Source organism: Morone saxatilis, unplaced genomic scaffold (genome assembly GCF_004916995.1).
Source record: "Morone saxatilis isolate NCDOM2014 unplaced genomic scaffold, NCSU_SB_2.0 Contig3, whole genome shotgun sequence".
Taxonomy (NCBI): Eukaryota; Metazoa; Chordata; class Actinopteri; family Moronidae; genus Morone; species Morone saxatilis.
The window spans coordinates 4,232,104-4,253,935 of NW_023339873.1; the positions used below are offsets into that span (position 1 = coordinate 4,232,104).

Consider the following 21,832-nt stretch of genomic DNA (forward strand, 5'->3'; position numbering starts at 1 on the left):
GAGTTAAAAAAAAAGCTCTGTTTTCACCCTTGTGACAATTCATTTTTCAGCTTGTTGGATTTTCCCATAAAGGAACATTTAATCCCTTCAAATCTAAATTTGAAGATGCATGTTTTCTTTGGAAAGCAACGTATCTGTCTCATCACATATTTTCTGCACTGCTGAGATATCTGCCTGTTGGGGGGATCGATAAAGTGTTTTCTGCCACCTTACTGAACAAGGAAACTTGCAGAAAAAAAGAAATGCTTTAATTTTTACTGTGTGTCTGCAGGAGATGGATGAGCACATGAGAAGCATGCTGCACCACCGTGAGCTGGAGAAGCTCAAAGGCCGGTGAGTTGTTGTTACGTTTCTCCAAAAATGAACAACATGCACATCATTAAATAATTTACCATGAATCTAAATTTCACATTGATTTTTGGATGCATATTCCTGATTGTGAAAGTCACAACATTTAACAAAATATGAAGTTTCATAGTTTAAATTATAATTGCTTCCTATTCGATACACATTTTTAAATGAATGAGTAACGTTCATACAAAAGCTCTGACTTTGTCTATTTGGGTCACGAGGCACGTGTGCACATGGACACGTGTTATTACAGTTATCGGGCAAGTGGATATATGGGCAGCTGTCTCAACTGTGGCATATATATTTAGACACAATCTCTCCGGAACAACAGGCATGACCGATAGAAGGCAACTGGCTATCTTGTGACTCCCATGTAGATTACTAAAAGTATGCAGCCTGTCGCTGAGACGGAAGAATCTGGAGTGGAGCAAATACTGATTAAGGGCCTTGGTTGTTGCTAAGTTACTGGGATTTCATATAAACAGTGATATGCAAAAATGTTTTACATGCGTCGGTCAGGTATATTTGTAGAGTAAAATTGCCAGTATGCAGCAAGTGCCAAGTTTTGACATTATAAAAGAAAGGTTATAGTTTCCCAAGAGTGTTTGGTGGTTTAGAAAACTGCCTGTCCAGGAATGGGATGGCTGAAGCTTAACTTTAGTTTGATACAGCTCTGTGTGAGGTCCATGCTGACTTTCAAATTGCAACTCCAGCCAAGGAATTCATCATTAATAATTCAGGTAGCATTCCCCCCACCACTGCAGCTAATAAATAACGTGTCAAAAAGAAAAAGTAACCCTATCTCACTGATAAAGACTATGCCAACTGCACGAGAGGTCAGAAAATGGCAGCATGCCATGACACAGATTTGAAAAAGAAATTGAGAAGGAGCCAGCAAAGTCACTGCCCCTATCAGAATCACAAGATGAAATACTTGGGAGAGGTTTCGAAGTGGCGGCTATGAGCAGCTGCACAAAGCTCCAGTTACACAGGCTTTGCTTGGGATTGGTCAGCCGGATGCTCAGGCCTGTGCTAATAACACATGGCGGCCGGGAGGGGGGCTGGGTCCTGGCTCTCAGAGAGAAGTGTGAGGTCAAATACAGACATTGCCTTCTGGAGAGTCTCAGAGCGCAGCGGTCACCATCATGAAAGCGCACTAGGCTGAGGGCGTCGTGCCTCTCTCCCCTCCACGCGTCCCAGTGCTTTTGCTGCATGGCTGGTTGTGGTGGCTGGACATAAACAGCTAGATAAGCATGCTGCCTGGGTCCAGCCTGGCTGCTCCTCCTGCCCTCGCTCTGCCACCTATGGCCTGCTGAAGAAAGGAAAAACAAGATCAGGAAGATAAAGATTTTAACTTTTTTTAATAAGAGAAAATTACAAGTTAGCTACCTCCTGATCTGTGACGGATAGAGAATTCGGACAAGATATTTTTGCTAAGGATTGTTGAGTATTCTCCTCTCCTTATTTTATTTTGACTTTGAAGTAACAGAAAGTAGAGCCAGAGTACGTTATCGCAGGCTCTGCAGGCAAGAAAACCAAACCAGACTAGATCCACAACAATGCCTGAAGGAACGATTGAACGCCCGCTCTCGCCTTCCCTCCCCAGGGACTGCGGACACGAGTGCAGAGTGTGCAAGGTAACGGTGGTGAGTCTGACTGATTATGCCAGCCACATTTCCAGTCCCACGCACAAGAAGAATGTGGAAGCTTCAGAACAAAAGCATGCTGGGAACGACCGTGACGAAGACTACTTCGATCAGGTTTTGGTGGATCTGATTGAGAAGAGAAAAGAACAAATCAGGTAAGACAGTCGTGCTATATTGAACACGTTTTTTTTTAGGTTATTAGCTTCTCATCTGCAGGGGAATTATTGTTAGAAGTGTTGCGTTTAAACAACATGAAAAAGTAGTATTAATACAATTTAAAGAATAATAAATAAATAATAAAAGCTCATTTATTGGGAAAAAGAGTCCTTATAATATACTGTTTATTAAATAGTTTGTGTATAAATATGAGAAACATTTTTAATTTTTTTTAATTTTGGGGGTAAATATTTTATATTTGTCAATATGGAATTTGATCACTGGACCAGGGCCTGTAAGAAATATTGTTGTTTATAAACCCAATTTCAGTCGGCAATATTTCCCTTGCAGTATTTATTTGATTACCTGTTCAAGACTAGCCTATGTTTATAATGTTTATATGATTTAACCACAAATGTAAAGGTAAGTGATAGCTCATGAGCGCTCGTTTGTGTGTACATGCGCCATGTATAGTCACATTTTGCTCAGCGGTGCTCACAGGCCTGTTTTAGCTGCTGCTTCAACTTGAGCTGTGCTTGGAGTCGTATGTCAGGGCTGCAGCCTAAAAAAAAGCATGACTGCACTCACAAAGTTTAGACACATGCTTCCTCAAGTTTATTGCCCTCTAGAAATAGTAAAACACATCCAAAAGCTTTCACTCCAACCCCTGTGGTGCTCTGAATTCTGGAATAAATGCCATAAATTTTCCTTTGATATATATAATTGTGGTTTTAGATTTGTAAAAACACAATAAGACTGTTGAAAGCAAAAGCTGGCGTTCAGCTGTTGGCTTGTCACATGCCAGATCATTTCTCTCCGCAGGTCAGTGCTGTAGGTCACACTGTGACACATGACAACACTGGGCCAAGAGATATGGTTGACAGGGAGACCTTTTTTCTTGTAAAACAGATTCCAGTGTATCTGAAATGTTTTTTATGCAGTTTTTACCTTGCAGCAAAGGAGCCTCAAACTTGCATTATCTAATTGGTGACCCATTGGGTGGAGCATAAACAAGCTGTGAACAAAACGTGACATTTTATATCATCTTTTAAGTTGATTTGGCAAACGTGCTTGCAAACAGTTGCCTATATACACTTATAAAAAACAGCTGCCTGCTGTGGTGTGAAATAATGCTGTTGAGAGTGGTGAGAGTGAAACACAACAGTAAAGTTACAGGCTGGAAAACCAAAACAAAAAGCTTAAAGATGCTAAAGCTCTCTGTAGAGCTAAAGGGCAAAGCAGAGTCAGGTGATACTTTTCTGTGTGTTGTTCTCTGTCACATACAATTAGTTTGATCCATTGAAAGTATACAATACTGACTTTACTTTTTAGATTACAAATTCACATTTGTTGTGAGGCCATTGTGACTCACATTTGCTGGCGTCACTACTGACCAACCAGCTTTCCTTTAAGTTACCATGGTGCACTCATTGTCTGAATTTGAGAGTTCTGTAATTCTTTTGTGAGATATATGTATCTATAAATTCATATCCGTCTTTTGTTTGTAGAAAAGACAAGGAGGCTGCAGCTGCAAAGCAGGCAAAAGAAGAAGAGGATCGAAGAAGAAAGGAGGAGTTACAACAGAGGATGAAAGAAGAGGGTCGAAAGAGAATGGAGGAGTTAGAACTAAGATTAAAGGAAGCTAAGGAGCGTTACCGACTGGAGTGTGCCTGGCAGCAGCCATCGCAGACATTCAATGGGTCCGGTCAACAAAGTTCTTGGTTCAAGAACAACAGATATAATGCCAGAGCAGGGGAGCCACGACCCTGGCAACACAGTAAACGGGGAAAGAGCGCCACCTGGCATGCTCAGGAGCCTCCCAACTTTCAGAACTGGGCATCTGGAGAGTTTGCTGGTGGAAGCTTGCACAGTCAGGAAGGTTGGGGCAACAGGCAGTGGGATCAGGGTGCACTTTCTGGCAATCAACGAAGACTGCCCTGGCTCAGTAACGGAGGCAGTAGTAACGGGGTCTATGGCCGAAACAATATTTGCCAGAACCCACAAAGGGGTCGTCCCCTGAGCCTTGTGGGGCCTCCTTGTATGTATCCACCTCCACCCATTTTTTTTGCCCAGGCTTTTAACCAGTTTCAAAACACAGTTAATAACCAGGGAAGTCAGCAGGGTGATGGGCTTCAGAATGGGGAGGGACAAACGGCAGAACCAGACCACAGTGGTACTAAGAGCCCTAAGACCTTTGGTAGTAATCCAAAGCTGGACAAAGCTTGTCGCTGGTCTCCGTATCCAGTCACAAAGGGTGTTGAATCTGTACCCCATACGGACACCAACTCAAACTCATCAGAGAAGTACCCCAAAGTCCCCAAACCCCAGAAGCAAGACCAGAAGGCACCAGAAACCAATGCTAGGCAGTCCCGACCTGAACAGAGACCGGGGCAGTTGACCTCAAGTGGACAAAGTGTGGAAGAGAAAGGGAGGCATAAAACAAACCCCAAAACCAAGCCCAGAGATCGGAGTAGCAGCAGCAGTAGAAGCGGCAGTGCTCAGGGAGATGGCCAACAGAACTCCACATCTGGTCCTTCCAATCAGAAGGCAAGTAAGTCACAAAAAGATCGGAAGATGCTTTCAATCTTTGGTCTGAGCGGTGGAGCTAAACTCAGCAAGGCCTCCAGCCAAGAGCACGCACAATCAAAATCAACTGCAAAGCAGAATGGGTTCAGTCCCCAGTCTCCACCTGTTGGGCCCCTTCAATCGAGGCAAGAACGGCAGCTCCCAGAAACGTTCAAGAAAGCCTGGCAAACTGTGTTAGAAAAGAGGGCCTCTTTGGATAGCTCTAGAAACAACAGGATGGAAATGACACTGCACATTGTGGAGGAGCAGCAGAGGGATCACGTACAGAGTCCGATTGGAGTGAACAAAGAAAACAGCTGCAGGCAGAATGCAGCTAAACCAAATGTACCCGACTCAGTTGGGCCAGAAAAGCTTGCACTGCAATCTTCAGACAGCAGCCAGTTTCTCCAATCACTGCAAGTTAGCACCTCTACAATGGAGAGCTCAGAGCCTGGAGCCTCAAGCAGGGAAGACGAGGACAAAGGGAAGAAAGCGGAGACGGAAACATGCTCAGTGGCCCCCGGTGAAGCCATGCAGGCTGTTGAAGCAGGGCAGAGCTCAGAGAGTGACACCTCCAGAAGTGGTGAAACACAGACGGTCTCAGGCTCGAACACATCAAGTCTCTCCAAACTTGACCTGCCTCCTGTCTTAAAGCGTGACCTGACCAAACACATCAGCTCCAAGAGCAAAACAGGTAACCATGAGCCCAACCTAAACATTGCCAGACGAGTGCGTAACCTGAGTGAGTCGCGGAGAAGCGACACAGAAAAGGACTCTGGGCTCAAGCCAACTGTCCGACAGCTCATCAGCTCCTCTGGGTCTCGACGCAATGTGAACTGGGAACAGGTGTATCAGGAGGTCAGGAAGAAGCAAGACAAAGGAAAAGGCATGCCAAGGTAAAAAGTTGACCTTACATTTAGAGTTTTAAGTGATACATTCTTTGTTTTTTGTGTATTATTTCAGATATGTCAAGCTCATGTTATGTCCTCATTGTCTACCGTCCTTCAGGTTTGGGATTGAGATGGTGCCATGCGAACAGGAAGACCAGAGCCAGGAGGAAGATGACATTCCCCTGTTAGAGGGTTTCCAATGGGACTCGTTGATGGACAGCTCCGCTTCGGGCACCTCCCGAAAACGCTCCTTATCAGAGAGCAGCCTCGCCCCTGGATCCACTCACTCCCTCTTTACCTCCCTCATGTCAAAGGAGACGGCGCAGAGAGAAGGCCTCAGCTCAGAGCAGCAGGGATCCTCCGTTTCTCAGAGTCCTCCCACTGCTCAAGGGAACAAAGACAATGAGCGTCAGCAAGAGGTAGAGCAGATGCTTGGTCACTTTGAGGCTGAAGCAAAGAAGCAGCCAGACAAACTTACGTCGGCGACAGTGAAAGCCCTCCAGCGGTCTGATTCGATGCTCGGGGACAGCAGTTCGGGGGCGGAGCAGTTCGATGCGCTGGGAACAGGAAAGAGGCGAAGAGCAGCTGGGGTGAGTAAAGGAAACAACTGACAATTTGACAGTAGTGTAATGCTAGTACTGAGTGTATGTGAGTGATTTATTTGTGTGTACCTTTATACAAACAAGCAAAACGTGACTCTTTTCTCCCTTGTAGGATGTTCCAAGTGCAGAGACGTCTTGTTTGGAGCACAACAACAAAAGAAGAAAGGTCAAATCTAAAAAAGGTTAGCATCTATGAGTTCTGCTGTATTCAGGAAGTTATGTGTATATATACTGGATTGCTTTACTGATAATTGAGGAGTGACAGTCGTATGTTTTTGTCTGTTATATATTGTCTCTGTTAATGTAATTCATTTTAAAATGACAAAGGACTACACAAAACTCTGTGTTTTAGTTTGTGCCAAGCCACTGATGGTTCATACTTATCTTTTGGTCTCTGTGCAGAGCGTTTACAGATCGACCAGCTGCTGGCTGTGTCTCTGCGGGAGGAAGAGTTGAGTCGCTCCCTGCAGACTGTGGACACCAGCCTGATCCAGGCCCGGGCTGCGCTAGAGGCCGCCTACTTGGAGGTGCAGCGTCTCATAGTGGTTAAGCAGCAGGTAAGAAAGAGTTGTGCTCCCCCTCTGAGTGACTGATTCTACCCTGAAGAGTTGCCAAGTCATGGGGCCAGTGCAGTTGAAGTAGCTGTCCACAGTTTGCTGAGCCAGCCAATAGATTATTTCTATTGTTGTGGTAGTGAAGACTCTCCAAAAATTATTCTGGTAACTCATTGTAGGCGAATAGTTAAAGGTTGCCTGTATGTACTGTATGGACATTGTAACTGGATGGAGAGAGTCTCACTGTATGGTAGTGATTGTTTTTGGTAATACGTTTATTCATATTTAGTCACAGCTTTTAGACTTTTAATGCTTTTAGTTTTAATGCTCATGTTCACTCGGTATTCCCTTCTTACTGACTATAACCGCTTACTTTCTGATGGCTCCTGTGTGATTTTGTCTTACTCAGATGACCGGAGAGATGAGCACACTGAGAAACAAGCGCATTGAATTACTAAAAGGGATGCAAGGTAAGGACATGTCTCAAAATAAAATGGATGAAATTATGTTTTATAAAATGCCTTAAATGGTAACTTTTACTACCCATGACTCCATTTGAGTTTTAATATGAAGTGTAAAAAAATGTACAGACCACTACAAATATAACTACACCATAGAAACCAATTCATATTAGAATTATTTCACCATAACACAGTGGATGGACGCAGTAAACATTACAGTTTTTGTTGTGTGATTTTTCTACAGGTAGCAGGGATGAAGAACCTCAGATCAAACTGAAAGAAGAAAAGATTGATTCAGTAGAAGCTGAGCCACACATGCCCTCCTCCATAATGTTTTCCTCTGTTATGGACACTGCTGCTGCCCCCAGTCCTCCTACCCCTGCTGAGCGTGCCTCCCCTCCCTCTTCCAGCCTTCCCTTCATGCCTGTAGTTATCAAGCAGGAGCCTCAGTCTCCGGTCCATGTCAGCTCAGAGCTGGACCCTGTGGACAATGTAACCCGCTTTGCTCACAGCACCACTCCGGAGCTGCCTGTCTCTCGACAAGGTAAGATCATTCAGTGCACAATTGGAGTATATCAGTGTTGGTCCTAAATCATAGAAAATGTTGAAATCTAATACACATTCAGATAAAAGCAGTAGCTCAAGGGCAAATGTTCAAAAATGTCCTCTTGTTTTCTGTTCAGTGTCTGTGAATTTTGAGTTGCATCGTACTGATCCATGTGCATCTCAAACTCTTACAGATCCTGCTCTTAATGTCCAACCGTCTCCTGAAAGAAAGCCTGAGCTGTACCAGACTAACACAGAACATAACTGGGAGAACTTTGGCGAGCCTGCAGACTGCAAAGAGAGCTTGTCAGGACAGGCTGGGACATCAGAGAAGTCCATACAGGCGAGAAGGAGCTGTCTCACTCCTTTGTCTGACTCCAAAGCTTCCGTAAAGCTCCCCTCACCCAGCAGGAGGGGCTCTGAGGCGGCGAATGTTGTTGACTGTGCAGCCGAGCAGTTCTTTGAGCCCCTCTCAATCCTTCCTCAGCCTACCTCTCCATCTGAACTGAGGAGCGGAAAGCGTGTAAGGAAGCTGAAGAAGAGGAAGGTGTTGAAGAAGGCCCAAGGGACAGAGCAGCCTGAAAGCAGTGACACAGAGATAGACGGAGAGGCCTTGAGGCCGAGGTGGCTTCGACCACGCAGGAGACCCAGTGGGAGCTCCCAGGTCAGCACCTCCACGCAGCCTTCAGAAGATAGAGACGGTGACGTGAACATGGAGGGGGCTGAGGAGGCCTCCAGGCAGTTGTCTCCGCCCATAAAACTCGACAGAGTAGAGGCCCCTAAACACATGGTAGAGCTTCCCCAGTTGCCTCCCACTGAACTTACGTTGAACTTAGATTCAGAAGAAAGCATGGAGGTCACAGCAGCCTGCCAGCAGCCCCACATGGATGCCCTGCTTCCAGCTCCCCCTCCAGCCCAGGTCCCAGACTCCTCCAGACCTGATCCTCAAAGCCTGGCCTGCAACGAGGTCAGCTCCACCAGTGACATGGATATATGTAAATCCTCTGAGAGGTGAGGCTTCACACACAAATGACCCCGACATTCATTCAGACTGGATCTTTGGAAACAGCCTTAGGCAAAACGGTCTCAACTATTCTGGAGCTTTAAACCATCTACAGTTCTATGGCCACTGAGCAAAACTAATATAAGTTATGACGAATAAATGGACCTTTAATTGACATTGTTTTGTGCATTTAAAATGATAATAAAGTGGGATTGCAATTGTTAATTAATTGAACTGTATGGTGAAATTGAATATCTTATGATAACAATATGATTTTTTCTTCCCACAGTGACGTTCAGTTTGCCATCACATTGCCCAAGATAACGAAGACCTCATCAGGTACGTTCTCTGGGGAGTTTCTCATGTTGTAAGGGTTGGGTAATGAACTATTTTGTATAATGTACTGTCCTGTGTGGAAGAAATCTTCACTCAGGTTCCAGATTGAAGAAAAGAATCTTTATTTAAGCTTCAGAAGAATACAGATGGTTATGAAGAGCATTCATGCAGCACAGAGAGAAACACGCATACAAGTTACATCAGTACTAATCTGACCTCTATCCTGAAGGCAGACAATTTATATCCTCTGCCCAACACACAAATCTATTTACACAGGTTGAATACACGTCTAGACTCTCCTCAGATAAGAACAAAAGGTTTCACTTACAGTGAGCATTTAATCAATGTAAAATAGTTTGTCTCAATACAGAGCTAGACAGAAAAGTAGGGACTTGATCAGGGAACAGGAAAGACTATATCAGGATAAGATTAAAATAAAACTATTCATTTTCTTCTATACATACAACATTTGAAATTGTTAATAACAATATTTTTAATGGACCAGTGTGTAGGATTTAGTGCCATCTAGCTGTGCAGTTGCAGATTGCAACCATTTGAATACAGCTCAGCCTTTCAAACGTGCAGGAGAAACTACGGTGGCCACCATCAGTCAATACAGAGTAAATAGACCCCTCCGCTGGTCTTGATGTTTGAACACAGAACCAAACAGAAAATCATACCACGAACTGAGCAGCCAAAATTAGAAATGTTATGCTCCTTGACCAGGTTAAAATAGACTCTGGAGTAACCAAATTACTTTTTATGGGCAAGATATTCATAGAGCTGTTAGTTGACTTTCAAGGATGCACGATGAGCACAGTGAGGAATGGATACAACTTTCTGAGAATGAGTATATTTATCCTGAGGCATATTGATCGCTGGCCTACCCCGCATTTAAAGGTTCATGCTCCGACCACAAGAGAAAAAACATATAAAACCTATAAACAGATTAGACCTAGAGAGAGTTTAGAGAATTAGAAAGCATTTTAAATACGCATTTATAAACAAAAATGCTCTTTATCTTTGTGCTCATGTGTGTATTTTTGTGTATTTTGTGTTTCACAGATGCGTCCTCTGACCACGGGGAGGATGACCTGCCCACTGAGGGTGTGTTTGAGGGCCACCAGGAGGCGGTGAACGCCATGCAGATCCACAACGGGCTGCTGTACACGTGTTCAGGAGACCGCACTGTCAAAGCCTTTGACCTGGTGGTGGGTGTTGAAGAATTTCAGCTGCTTTTTGTCAGGAATTCCTGTTCTCTCTGAATGCAGCGACCAAACAGACTCGTGTTTTTTTGCCGTTCTTGTTGCAGAGTCATAAATGTGTTGGTGTGTTTGAGGGTCACAGCTCCAAAGTGAGCTGCCTGTTGCTGTCCGTGGCTCCCTGCCTGCATCATCGCCTTTACTCTGGCTCCAGTGACCAGACCATCCGCTGCTACAGTCTCAAGGTACAAACCCTTTAACTGATTAATCTGATTAATAATAGATTATCTTTGCAGCACTCAGTGAATAAATAAGACATTCTCTGTTTGAAAGTGCAATTCTTCACTTTATTGTTTTAAAAATGAGTAATTGGGACCAAAAGAATTGTACGATATTGATCTTAATGTTTGTTCTATTTATACATCGTTTGCTATGACGTGTTTCAGATCTCAGTTGATGTTGTTTCATGTCCACAGACACGAGAACTGGAGCAGCAGTTCTCTCTGTCAGACCGAGTCCTCTGCCTCCACAGTCGCTGGAAGTTTTTGTACGCTGGTCTGGCAAACGGCACAGTGGTGACCTTTAACCTCAAGGTGAGAGTTGCAGTGCACTACAATGTGTCGACACTAGTATATAAAATTCTGTTGTAGTTATGGACACAAAAAGTCATAAATTAGAAAGACTGAAATAGAAAATGGTGGGCAGACAGAAACTGCATGTTAGATCCTTTCCACCTTAAATAAAATTGTAAAGAATATGCAATTTAAATATTCTTTAATAAAGTTTTGTTTAAGAAAGTATCCTTTAGAGTACCTTTGCATAGTCATGTGCTGCCAAATCAGTGCACAATCCTTATAGAAAAGGTCTTCATTCCAGCTCAAAAATTTACTTTATTGGCCACCATATCTGTAATTGGTGAATTTTCCCCTTCTGAAATCGGTATTCGGTCTCAAAAATACTATATGTGTTGGGCTCTAGTATGTGGTATGTGCAGGTTATTGAAGTATTAAGCTGTCTTGAAATGAATACAGTTACATTTTGCCACAAGTGGGAAACAAACTGTTTACAAAACTGGTTTTAAATTCATCATGTCATAACATCTATTTAGCTCTGTTGGATAGTTTTTGGGGAGAAAAGGTGGAAACAAGTGACAGTCTCTCTAGAGAAGTTTTCATTTCTATTTTGCAATTATTTGTTTGTAGACAAACAAGCAGATGGATGTGTTCGAGTGCCATGGGCCGCGGGCCGTGAGCTGTCTGGCCTCATCACAGGAGGGAGCCCGAAGGATCCTGCTGGTCGGTTCCTACGACAGCACCATCAGTGTGAGAGACGCCAAGAACGGACTGCTGCTGCGCACACTGGAGGGACACACCAAAACTGTTCTCTGCATGAAGGTACGGCGAGTCTCAAATCTGAGCTTCATAAACAGTCCACAGAAAAACAAAGGAACAGTTTACACAAACAGACATTTTGCATTGTATATTTTAAACTTTGATGCCTTGTATGTATGTACAAATGTATATATGATGTATGTAAATATACAGTATCTATTTGTATAATGTAAACACTGTGTAATAGCTTTACCTGTATATAAGTGTGGTTGTTCAAAATCAGGCTGATTTGAGAGTTTGAATGACAGAAAAACTGTGTAAAGATTTTGTTAAGATAATTAGTGTATCATCTGGTATAAAGATTAAATATTTATTCATTTTCATTCAAATCTTGATTCCTTCATGTTTTACATTTTATTAAAGCTGACTTATAGTGACTTTCATTGTTTCTCTCAGGTGATCAACGACCTGGTATTCAGTGGATCCAGTGATCAGTGTGTCTACGCACACAACATCCATGTGAGTCTTCATGTTTATCCCTTAATACACAATAAGATGTAACAGTTTTTTGACAAATCCCTTAATTGATTTTTACATTATAAAGGAAAAAATACAATAAATGTAATGAAGCAATGAAGATGTAAAAGTTATAAATGGTTATAATTATATTTCTTCTCCTGAAAAATCATTATAATGTTTGAGAAACGTATTAATTTATGTACATCGCACTTTATTTTCACTTACAGACAGGAGAGCTGGTGCGGGTCTATAAGGGCCACAGTCATGCTGTTACTGTGGTGGCCGTCCTGGGGAAGGTGATGGTGACCGCTTGTCTGGACAAACTGGTCCGTGTCTACGATCTACAGGTCTGCATATAAAACACATCGTTTTCTTTTGGGTGTGAAAGTCGGTTTGTGTCTTTACAAAAAAAAAAGAAAAAAATCTGAAAGGATTTCAACGTGTTATTCTCTCAACAGTCTCATGAACAGCTGCAGGTCTACGGTGGACACAAGGACATGGTGATGTGTATGGCTGTCCACAAGAACATGGTGAGAAATCAGCTTATTCCAGTGTTATATGCTGGGAATATTGTGATATTAAATAAGGGAATATATTAAAGCACTTTAAACATCAGATTATAACCAGTTGATATGCTTTTCTTTAACATATAGTGAAATATACATGTTTTCAGTGCCAAATATGTTAATGAAACAAGTTTTGTTGCAGATATTTGGAGAATATAAAGCTTAAAGATCTGATCTTGACCCTTCATTTTGTGTTTCAGATCTACACAGGCTGTTACGATGGCAGCGTGCAGGCCATCAAGCTGAACCTGATGCAGAACTTCCGCTGCTGGGTAAGATGAGGGATAGGGAGCAGAGCTGAGAGCTTATTTAGTTTATTTAGAAGATGTTAGAGTCACTTACCCAACATGTCATTTGGCTGGGCTTCACTGTGTGCATTTAGGCTACTGTAATAGAAGAAAAAGCCTCTTTTAAAATTGATTTCAGGCTTCTGAGGGACTTAAAACCCTGATGGGTTCACATTGATGTTTTTTGCTGCTAACAAACTGCACTAATACTATCCGTTTGTCCAATGATTAAGTGAAGTACTTGAAAAATACATTCAAAATGCACCCAGGAACGCAAGGGAGCATCAGCAGCTGTCTTGTCTGTATAACAGTATTAAATGAGCTGTTTTATTGTACAACATGACCCCTTACAATAAGCACTTCAGATCCGTTGTCACTTCCTGCAAAGTCCACAGGCTGTGAGAAATTTAACTAAAGAATGACCTTTCCCCTTTTATATAAATAAATTATAACATTGTATAGTAGAATATGTTTTTCCTGCTTTGCTGTTCTTCCTACCGCTCAGATTTATCATACCTCCGAGCCCTAGGTTGCTGCTTTAGTGTACAGCACTGTTTTCACTCTACCTTAATGTCCTTATCAGTGATTGCTGATCTTTACGGTCACATTTCAACCTTGACTCTTTTACTTTGCACAGAGTTCAGACTGATTTAATATTATCATGTAAAAACGTTAGGTGCTCCAATGTCCAGCCAGTCTGAGAGAGGGTGGGACTGACCTGGTATTCAGGAAATACTCATTATAAGAGTTTATATTCTTGTTTTTTAACTGCATGGTGAAATAACACAAGCAGCAGAGGAGGAGAGATGCCATCTGCATGGACTGTGACAGAGCTTAATGACACTTAAGTGTTGTTTTATAATTTCCAACTTTGTGGACTTTCTGTTGCTGGCTAACTAGCCTTGTTATCAACGAACACTACGTCCTGTCACACCTGCTTTTTGCAACTTATCCGACTGCGCCACAAGCCTCTTGTATAGTCATTTCAGACAGCCCATGTGGGTTCCTGGTCATTACTGATCACAGGTGTCTTGTGTTGACAGTGGCACGGCTGTTCGCTGGTGTTCGGGATGATGGAGCATCTGCAGCAGCACCTGACCAATGACCACACCAGTGCCAACTTCCAAACGCTCAAGTGCCGCTGGAAAAACTGCGAAGAGTTTTTCAGTGCACGCAACAGCTCCAAGGGGGTATGGAAATGTTTTTTTTTTTTTTTTACTCCACTTATTTCCACATCATTTTATTGTCTTTTTGTAATATGTGGAGTTGATTTAGGTTGTAGAACTTGATTTTGGGGTTTTTGTGTGTTGCAGGGGATGCTGGTGCACATGCAGAAACATGCTGAGGAGGAGACTGAACTGGAGCCTTAAGGGCTGCTGGTGGGAACATAGTTTCTCCCCGAAGCCCTCTTCCCTTTCCTGCTATCTTTACCCCCCCTGTTAACCTCCCATATTGGGGGGGATGTTCTTGGGACCCACTTAACTTAGCAGCGCTCCTGTCGAGCCTGATGAGTGGCGTCTGACGACTCCATCCTTTATGTTCGGTGTTGGAATCCAACCATAATACAATCACAAAATGAGGGTTGGTTGTGCTGTTGTTGTTTCTTTTTTACGTTCTACAAAACACGCCTTCCTCTCTCTCTCTCTATCTGACCACTGCAGTTCCTCTTTTCACTGACCAAACTAAGACAAAGAAACGTGACTTTTGTTCATTGAAGAAACTTCAGTGTTGCCAGTATCAGAGGGGGGTTTGTTATGCTTTTCTGTTGAAGCTGCAACAAAAAACAATAACCATTTTCCGGATTGGTTGGCTACAATATGGCATGGGCTAAGAGATGTTTTTATTGTTGTTGTGCAGTTTGATGATGTGTCATGTTGAGCAACCCATAGTTATTTTTATTTTGTTTTATTAAGTTGCCATTATTTGCTCAAAGTAACTTCATGTTAATGACAATAATGAGTGATTTAAAGTTTTTAGATATCCATGGTGTAGTCTCCCGGGCCGTGTTTCAGTTCAATGGTGTGATTATTTGTTTTAAAGGAGTTTCATTGAAGTGATACAGTTTTATTTATTTTTGGTTTTTATTTTGTTCTTAAAAAAACAAACACATTTTTAACAACCTCTTTTTGTTTTGTTAGCAGTTTAAGGATTACATTTATTTTTTGTTGCTCAGTGATATTAAGGCGTTGAGGGACTTTGGTGCAGTGTTGTGTGACTTGGCTTCAGGTTGCCATTTGAGAATTTACATTTGCAGTGATAACAGAACCAAGACGTGGTGGCGCTGTGTGTGTGTGTGTGTGAGAGAGTGTGTGTTCGTTCCTAAATGTGTTCATCTGTGTGGGTTTATTCTTCTTAATTATCGACAGAGAGGTTTAACCCTGTTCGGTGAAACCTGTTTTCCATGAGTGAGTGTGACGTACTGTTTTTATGACACACATTTCCTCTTTGGAGATGTTGGTTATTTTTGGGGGAATTTATTTTCTATTTGAAGCATCGAGCAGAAGGCGCCCGAGCTGTATTTTCCACAGTGAAGATAGTTTTCTAATGAAGTGTGGAGGTGAAGGATGTTTTGAGGAGGTGTTCGATGGACAATGTTGAAGGGAAGAATTAGGATTCATCTCCCATGCCATACCTCACCCCTGAAAGCAAGTTGGTAACACTAAGCCACTTTTTTTAAAAGGCATATTCAACCAATTTTAACCAGTGTGACCGATGCTCTTTTGCATACTTTGGTGTGGTTACAGCTCTCTTGGTTGTGTCCTCTTCAGAGGATTTGTTCTCAGCCGATGTTCTCACAGCCGCCGTCTTCCAAACTGTCTCCATCCGCTCGTTATTTATTGCCGAGGAAAGCACGCAGTTCACCTCTTACCTGGCATTCCTGAGTTTCTTCAAGTTTTTCAGTTGTTATCGAAGTTGTGAAGAGATATTTTTTAAGAAAGTGCAATCTAAAACATTGTTAATAACAATAAAAAAATGTTGCAACATTATAAAACTATTTTCCGTGTCTTCTATGTGGTGCTTTTTCATCTATATGCTGATTTTAAATATATCGTATGTGTCAGAGTAGACAGAATATGAAGGATTAGGCACATTTTAAGGTCAAAAACACCACAATTTCACATCAAATCTACTGTTAACACAGTCAAACCAATAACTACACATTAATTTATTGGGTTAAAATGGTTAAAAATGCAGTACACTCATTTGACCAAAGCCTTAATAGGAAAATCACAAAAAAGCTGCAGTCCAACCCATTAGCCATTTTCTTTCAAATCCATATTTGAACCTCGAACGTCGATGTTAAAGTAAAAAAAAAAAAAAACTTGTCAGCTCCACAGTTTTGTTCTTGAATCTCTCTTCCGTCCACATGAAGAGCTGAAAGACTGGACAGTTGTCAGTTCCCGTTGGCTGGAGCTGAGATGAACAAAAGAAGCCTGAGTTTGTCCACCAGGGAGCGCTATCCATAAGACTGGAGCACAGGTGACATGTGACTGATTCTTGAGGCCCACGAAAAATCCAGCAGGATCGTTTTATTCACAAAAATAAGTGATTAAAAACAGGGTGGGGGGCAGAGTGATATTGGTTCAGGGGGAGGCCTGGAAGTCCTGTAGAAAGTGTTGGTTGTATTATCAGAAATATAACAGGTGAAGGAGTGATTCACAAGTTTATTCACTGTCCACCAGAGAGCCCAGTTCACTGGAAGGAATACAGGAAAAATGCTCTTGCTGCCCAGTTTGACAACAGATGATAACATGAGGGGGTTGGTAGAAGGAGCTCTGTGAGGTATTGACAAAAAAAAAGAGGTTGTGTGTGTTTGATGCCTGAGAAAAGTACCGTACAAGTGTTTTACATAAGGGTGCCTTTAAAAAAAAAAAAAAAAAAAAATAGAGGCTAATGGCTGAACTGATATTTCGATGATAATTGAAGGAGCAGAAAAAAAGTATGCAAAAGGCCTGAGACCTAGATAGAGGGAACTGAAGAGATGAAATGGAAGAAGCATGTTGAACACTTTTTGAGGAGAAAGAGCAGAGCTTGTTGGGACTGAGGGAGGGAAGGCTGGAGGTGGATGAGAGCTAACGACGATCGGGCACACTGAATATTGAGGTAAAGGCTGGCAGGTCTGGTCCTCGTGTGGAGTGGAGCTCACCTGGGAGAAGATGGGCCTTTCTAGGCGTACATGGTCAACTGGAGCCACTGCAGAAGGAGAGAAGGAAAAGATCCAATAAACCCGGTTTATACACTTCCTATTCTTTTTTACTTAATGTACAGTTGGGTGAGAAATTGGATTAGAGAAAGCCAAAAAAAAAAAGTTCTACTTTTGTTCTTTTTTGAAAAAAAACCCTCTGTCTATTAAGTTATATAAGCAGCTTATTTTGCTGCAGGTTGATGCTTCATTTAGATGCACACAAATTAAGAAATACATGTCTGTCTGTCTGTCTGTCGAGTGGAAGAACATATTATCCTTATCTTACAAAGTGTGAGTACAGACATCGTAGCTCTTACCTCCAGGACACTGAGTCTGATTGTACCATCTCCATCCTGATCAAAGGCCTGGAACGCCCCTGGAGAGAGAGAAAGAAAAAAAACCCACATCACACTGCATCTCTGACTCAACACAAGTGTGATCCACTTCATCCAAGAGCTTTATGTGACACAGCGGGGACGCTGGAAGGCAGTCAGTTGTTGGGTGTGCTGAGAGAAAGTCTGTCTTTATACTAAATACTAAATGTGTAAATTCATTCATTTGCATTAATGTGAATGGCCAGGGAATATTTAATAGTTATAAACAACATTTTACACACATAACTCTTTAGCTGCTTATACTGATGAAAACAGAATCAGGCAGAATCTCTTTCCTTGGGGGTTCAAAATGACAACACAGTCATGATTATCAATTATTATGCAAAACGATAACCAGAAGTGAGCAGAATTAACTTAAGGATGGTTAATACAATTATATAAGACACAGGTCACCCTGTCCTCTGAGAGCAGCTGCAGTAGAAGTAATTGTTCATAAAACAGAAAAGGCTCCTTCCTCAATCTCTCAAATACCCTACAATCCTGTGAAACTACTTGTATTTTCTCCAGCTTTTAAGCAGAGGACTATCTGTACCTGACACTAGAATTTCATCTGTGCAAATAGGCTTAATAGGCATCTAAAGGTGTTAATTAGTGTCAGTCTCACTTTGTGAAATGATAAAAGTTTGTTTTCTCATTAAAAACCAGCCAAGTGAAGTGCCAAACCACTTTTAACTGAACTCAAATTCATATTTAATGGTTTAAATCTAATGCAGCTTATCTGTAATTTAACTTTCTCCAGCTGAAATCAGGCTCAAATCTACATTACTAACAGTGCGGGCGAGGCGCTGACTTACTGAACATGGCTTCGAGTCGAACCAGACAGCTGATGAAGCTGTCGAAGTCGATGTTCATGTTCTCGTTTGCGTAGCGCATGGTGATGATGTCGTACAGCTGGTTGTTGAGACGGAAGCCTGAGCGGGACACAAGACACATGACTGTACAGTGACAAGGACATTTAGAGGATGAGTTAAAGCTGTAAGTTCATCTGCAGCACAGAACTGAATGAATTCTACTGCCTACAAACAGCAAGTTTACATCATAAACCAGAATATGTCATTCAATAGCATGATTTCAAGATGTATAAAAAATATAGAAAAACAGCAAACAAATGACACTTTAAAGCTGCGGGAGGTCATTTTTCTAAAATATTTTTATGTCAACACAGGTGAGACTTTAACTATATCTTAACACATGAGACAGATAATATGTGAAAAAATCAAGTTCCTCTGGCTCTTCTAAGTGCTCCTAATGGTATTTACAAGAATCCACCGGGCCTAAACGAAAACAAACATCAGAGCTGCTTCCAACCCAAAGTGTCTTTATATCTTTCTCAGCTCTGATTGGTTGTTTTTGTTTAGGCCTGGTGTACAAATTTCATTAGGGAGCAAAGCTACAATAACCAGATATTTTCACAGTTTATCTGTCTCATGTACTACAGCACTAAGAATATAGTGAAAATATCAACAAATATGAAAAAAAGTTATTTTTATAAAAGTTACCTACTGCAGCTTTAAAGGTTTGTCAGGTAATAAGTTCATGACTGATTAACTGCTTTTATAGACTATTTTTAATGTTTCGGGGATCAAGTTCAGGCTGATATGTTGATTTGTTCAAACATAAATGGTCCAAATTGCAAAACAGAGCATAAAACAGAATATTTCAGCAGCTTTAATCAAATTAGTTAAATCTGTAACAGTTTTTTGCCTCTGAAACTTGACTAAATTTTTATTTTAATTTAAGACACATATCTCAAAAACCTGGGAGAAAAAACCCACAAAATATCTGCAAAAGTCTATCTGTACGTGCAAAAAATCGGTCTTTTTGTAATGTGGACGAACAGAAAGAATTCCTAATTTCTCTGTACGATTAATTACCTGCATCATTGACAGCATTCCTCATCTCGTAACTGTTGATGCTACCGGACTGGTCAGCGTTATAGTGCTTAAAGATTCCCTGGAAGACAGAAAAATGTGAATTTTGATGCATATCATCCGGCTGATAGTTCAACTGTGTGCAAATGGAAGAAGGAAACACTGTAGAGAGGGAAGCCTGCATTCACACCTGCCACTGTTTGATCTTATTCCACAGATGTCTGAACTCCTGAAGGTTGAGTCTACTTGTCCCATCCATCTAAACAGAAGCAGTTAAGCCCAAAATCGTTGAACATACGAGTCAGTGACCACTCAGAAAACAACTGGCTTCATATTCCAGCATTGCTCTGTGAGCCTAAAACCGACATTTCAGTTAAAAAACATCATTTCAGTGTCACATTTGAGCGCTAAAACAACAATCGGCTTTGCCGCGTTTTGTTTTGCGTCACTAACACACTGCATCGTGAAATAAGGCCTAGACCCTGTGAGCGTCCATCACAGACCCTGCCATGGGTCTCGGCAGGTTGTGCCTCTTACAGACAACACAGCCAGCCCGATGCACTCGATACAAAGGATACGTCCATCAGAGCAATCATGCTCCTGCAGCTCTCCAGGCTGAAGCCCTCTGTGTTGAGGTCCTTATCTGGAGGGAGGCACAAGGCAGGGCGACGTTCAGAGGGCGATAAATAAATAAAGAGTGAGTTCTACTGGGTGTTAACGTTGCAACGATGCTGTGAAACAGTACAGCTGATCTAAACGGACTCACGTTTGGTGATCACTCTGTTGAGAACGTTTTTCAGTTCGTTCGCTGTGATTTCCATGTCCTGTGAGACACACCAGAGGGGAGAAGGACACAGTAGAAGAACAGAAGAGACCACCATTAAAATTTGACTCAATTAATAATTCTCTGATACACATATTCACACAAAAAGGGCTACGATGTTGGCTAGAACCATTTTCTTTCTGAATCTCGTCAAAAACTTTTCTTTGTCTTCCTGTATTCAATTCAATTCAAAGTGTAAAATTACATATCGTAACATCAAATATCAACAACAACAGAATTCACTCCTTCTACTCACATCGCCGGCTATCTCCTGAAAAATAGACCTGAACTGCTGGTCCTCCTCGCTCTCTTCCCCTGCTGAGGCCGGCGCCGGCTGAGGCGTCATGGAGCCACATAGTAGAAAGAGATAAAGAGACAAGAGGGAGAAGATGTGAAATCACTCACAAATAGTCAGTGATGGCCTTCATGTGTCAGGAATTTTGTCTGTATTATTTAGCATTATTAACGCTGCCTGGTGAACACACTGAAGACGCAGCTTTAATATGTTTTAATGCACTTTTCTGTGTCTTATATACAAGAATAGCTTTGAGCTGCTTTGATGCAAATGTGGGTTTGTTGTTGGTTTGAACAGAAAGTTAAGAAGAAGAGAGCTTTGTCATTCAGTCACTTATAAAAGATATCTTGGAGTAACTGTTGAGAAACCCATAACATCCTAATTCTGCAAAGTCACTTACCACTGGATGATCGGCTTCGATCCTGTTCTCTATCTCCCTGGGTGAAGACGAACAAACAGCAGTCACGATGGTGACAACAACATCTCATCTGGACCACAAACCTGTGCACTCATCTGTTTTTACTACGGCCAATCATGTTATTCTCATTAGATATTAAAGAGTTAAATAAGCTTTAAATCTTGAGCTCAAGACTTAAACATAATTACACCATAGTCCCATACTCACATTGGACTAAAAGGGCACAATCTCTTAATAAAGCTGTGAATAAAATGTGTTAGTTCAGTACCACCTGTTGCTTCTTCCAGTCAAGAGTGTTTTCTCTTGATTTTTCTTATTTTGGGTAATCTTGGTTGTAGAAGGCGTCGTCCTCTTGATTTTACATTTTGTATTAGATGAAGAACTATGTAATAACCCACACCCTTCTGGTATTCAAGGAGGTTAAAACTAAAGGTATTAATATTGTATTATCTAAAGCCATGTTTGCTGTGCACATCCATCCCACGGCCTGATTCCCAGCCGGGTCCCGGTCCGTCCAGGTGGGCTCTGGATGCTGCTGGTCCTCCAGGGCAGCAGGCGGGGTGGGGTTTCGGGGTGGGGGAGGAGGGGAAGGGGAGTGGATGTTTGTTGAGGCTTGAGCATGTAGTATTGAATATTTTGAAAGTTTACCGGTGCATGCCCAAATCTGAAGTCGCTTGTCCTAAAAAAGATTCCATAACAGCTTCGAACTGGGGCCGATTTCTTCCAGTTCTACAAATCAAATCGCCGTTAAAATTGTTTGTTCTTGGTGGTTTGTGTCCCACCCCGACAAAACCCCACCCTCATTAACAAACACACAAACCCCCCCCCC

General features: G+C 42.0%; 2 protein-coding genes across 3 annotated transcripts in view; one reads left to right on the plus strand and one right to left on the minus strand.

The window, feature by feature from the left end:
• Positions 1-1,957: 1,957 nt before the first annotated feature.
• znf106a (zinc finger protein 106a) lies at positions 1,958-16,007 on the plus strand (the record flags this gene model as incomplete). The annotated part of the gene is given in 19 exon segments (XM_035673699.1): positions 1,958-2,152; positions 3,662-5,614; positions 5,727-6,198; positions 6,323-6,392; positions 6,613-6,767; positions 7,174-7,234; positions 7,470-7,769; positions 7,966-8,782; positions 9,064-9,113; positions 10,176-10,321; positions 10,423-10,557; positions 10,789-10,905; positions 11,515-11,706; positions 12,100-12,162; positions 12,390-12,509; positions 12,621-12,692; positions 12,929-13,000; positions 14,059-14,205; positions 14,329-16,007. Coding segments are annotated over 19 exon segments (5,194 nt in total), but the record flags the coding sequence as incomplete, so codon positions are not given.
• Positions 16,008-16,273: 266 nt separating this feature from the next.
• The window catches only part of capn3a (calpain 3a, (p94)), a 14,017-nt gene continuing 8,458 nt past the window's right edge, over positions 16,274-21,832 (minus strand). The window contains exons 13-21 of one of the 2 annotated variants that reach the window (XM_035673702.1): positions 20,986-21,022; positions 20,547-20,624; positions 20,234-20,291; positions 20,046-20,110; positions 19,658-19,726; positions 19,471-19,549; positions 18,391-18,507; positions 17,519-17,577; positions 16,274-17,209 (exon numbers count right to left, since the gene is read on the minus strand). In XM_035673702.1, the coding sequence (XP_035529595.1) occupies positions 17,183-17,209; positions 17,519-17,577; positions 18,391-18,507; positions 19,471-19,549; positions 19,658-19,726; positions 20,046-20,110; positions 20,234-20,291; positions 20,547-20,624; positions 20,986-21,022 (589 nt within the window). In that variant the 3' untranslated portion in view covers positions 16,274-17,182. Of the gene's footprint in view, positions 17,210-17,518; positions 17,578-18,390; positions 18,508-19,470; positions 19,550-19,657; positions 19,727-20,045; positions 20,111-20,233; positions 20,312-20,524; positions 20,625-20,985; positions 21,023-21,832 lie in introns of both variants that reach the window. The other variant, XM_035673701.1, reaches the window with a different exon arrangement.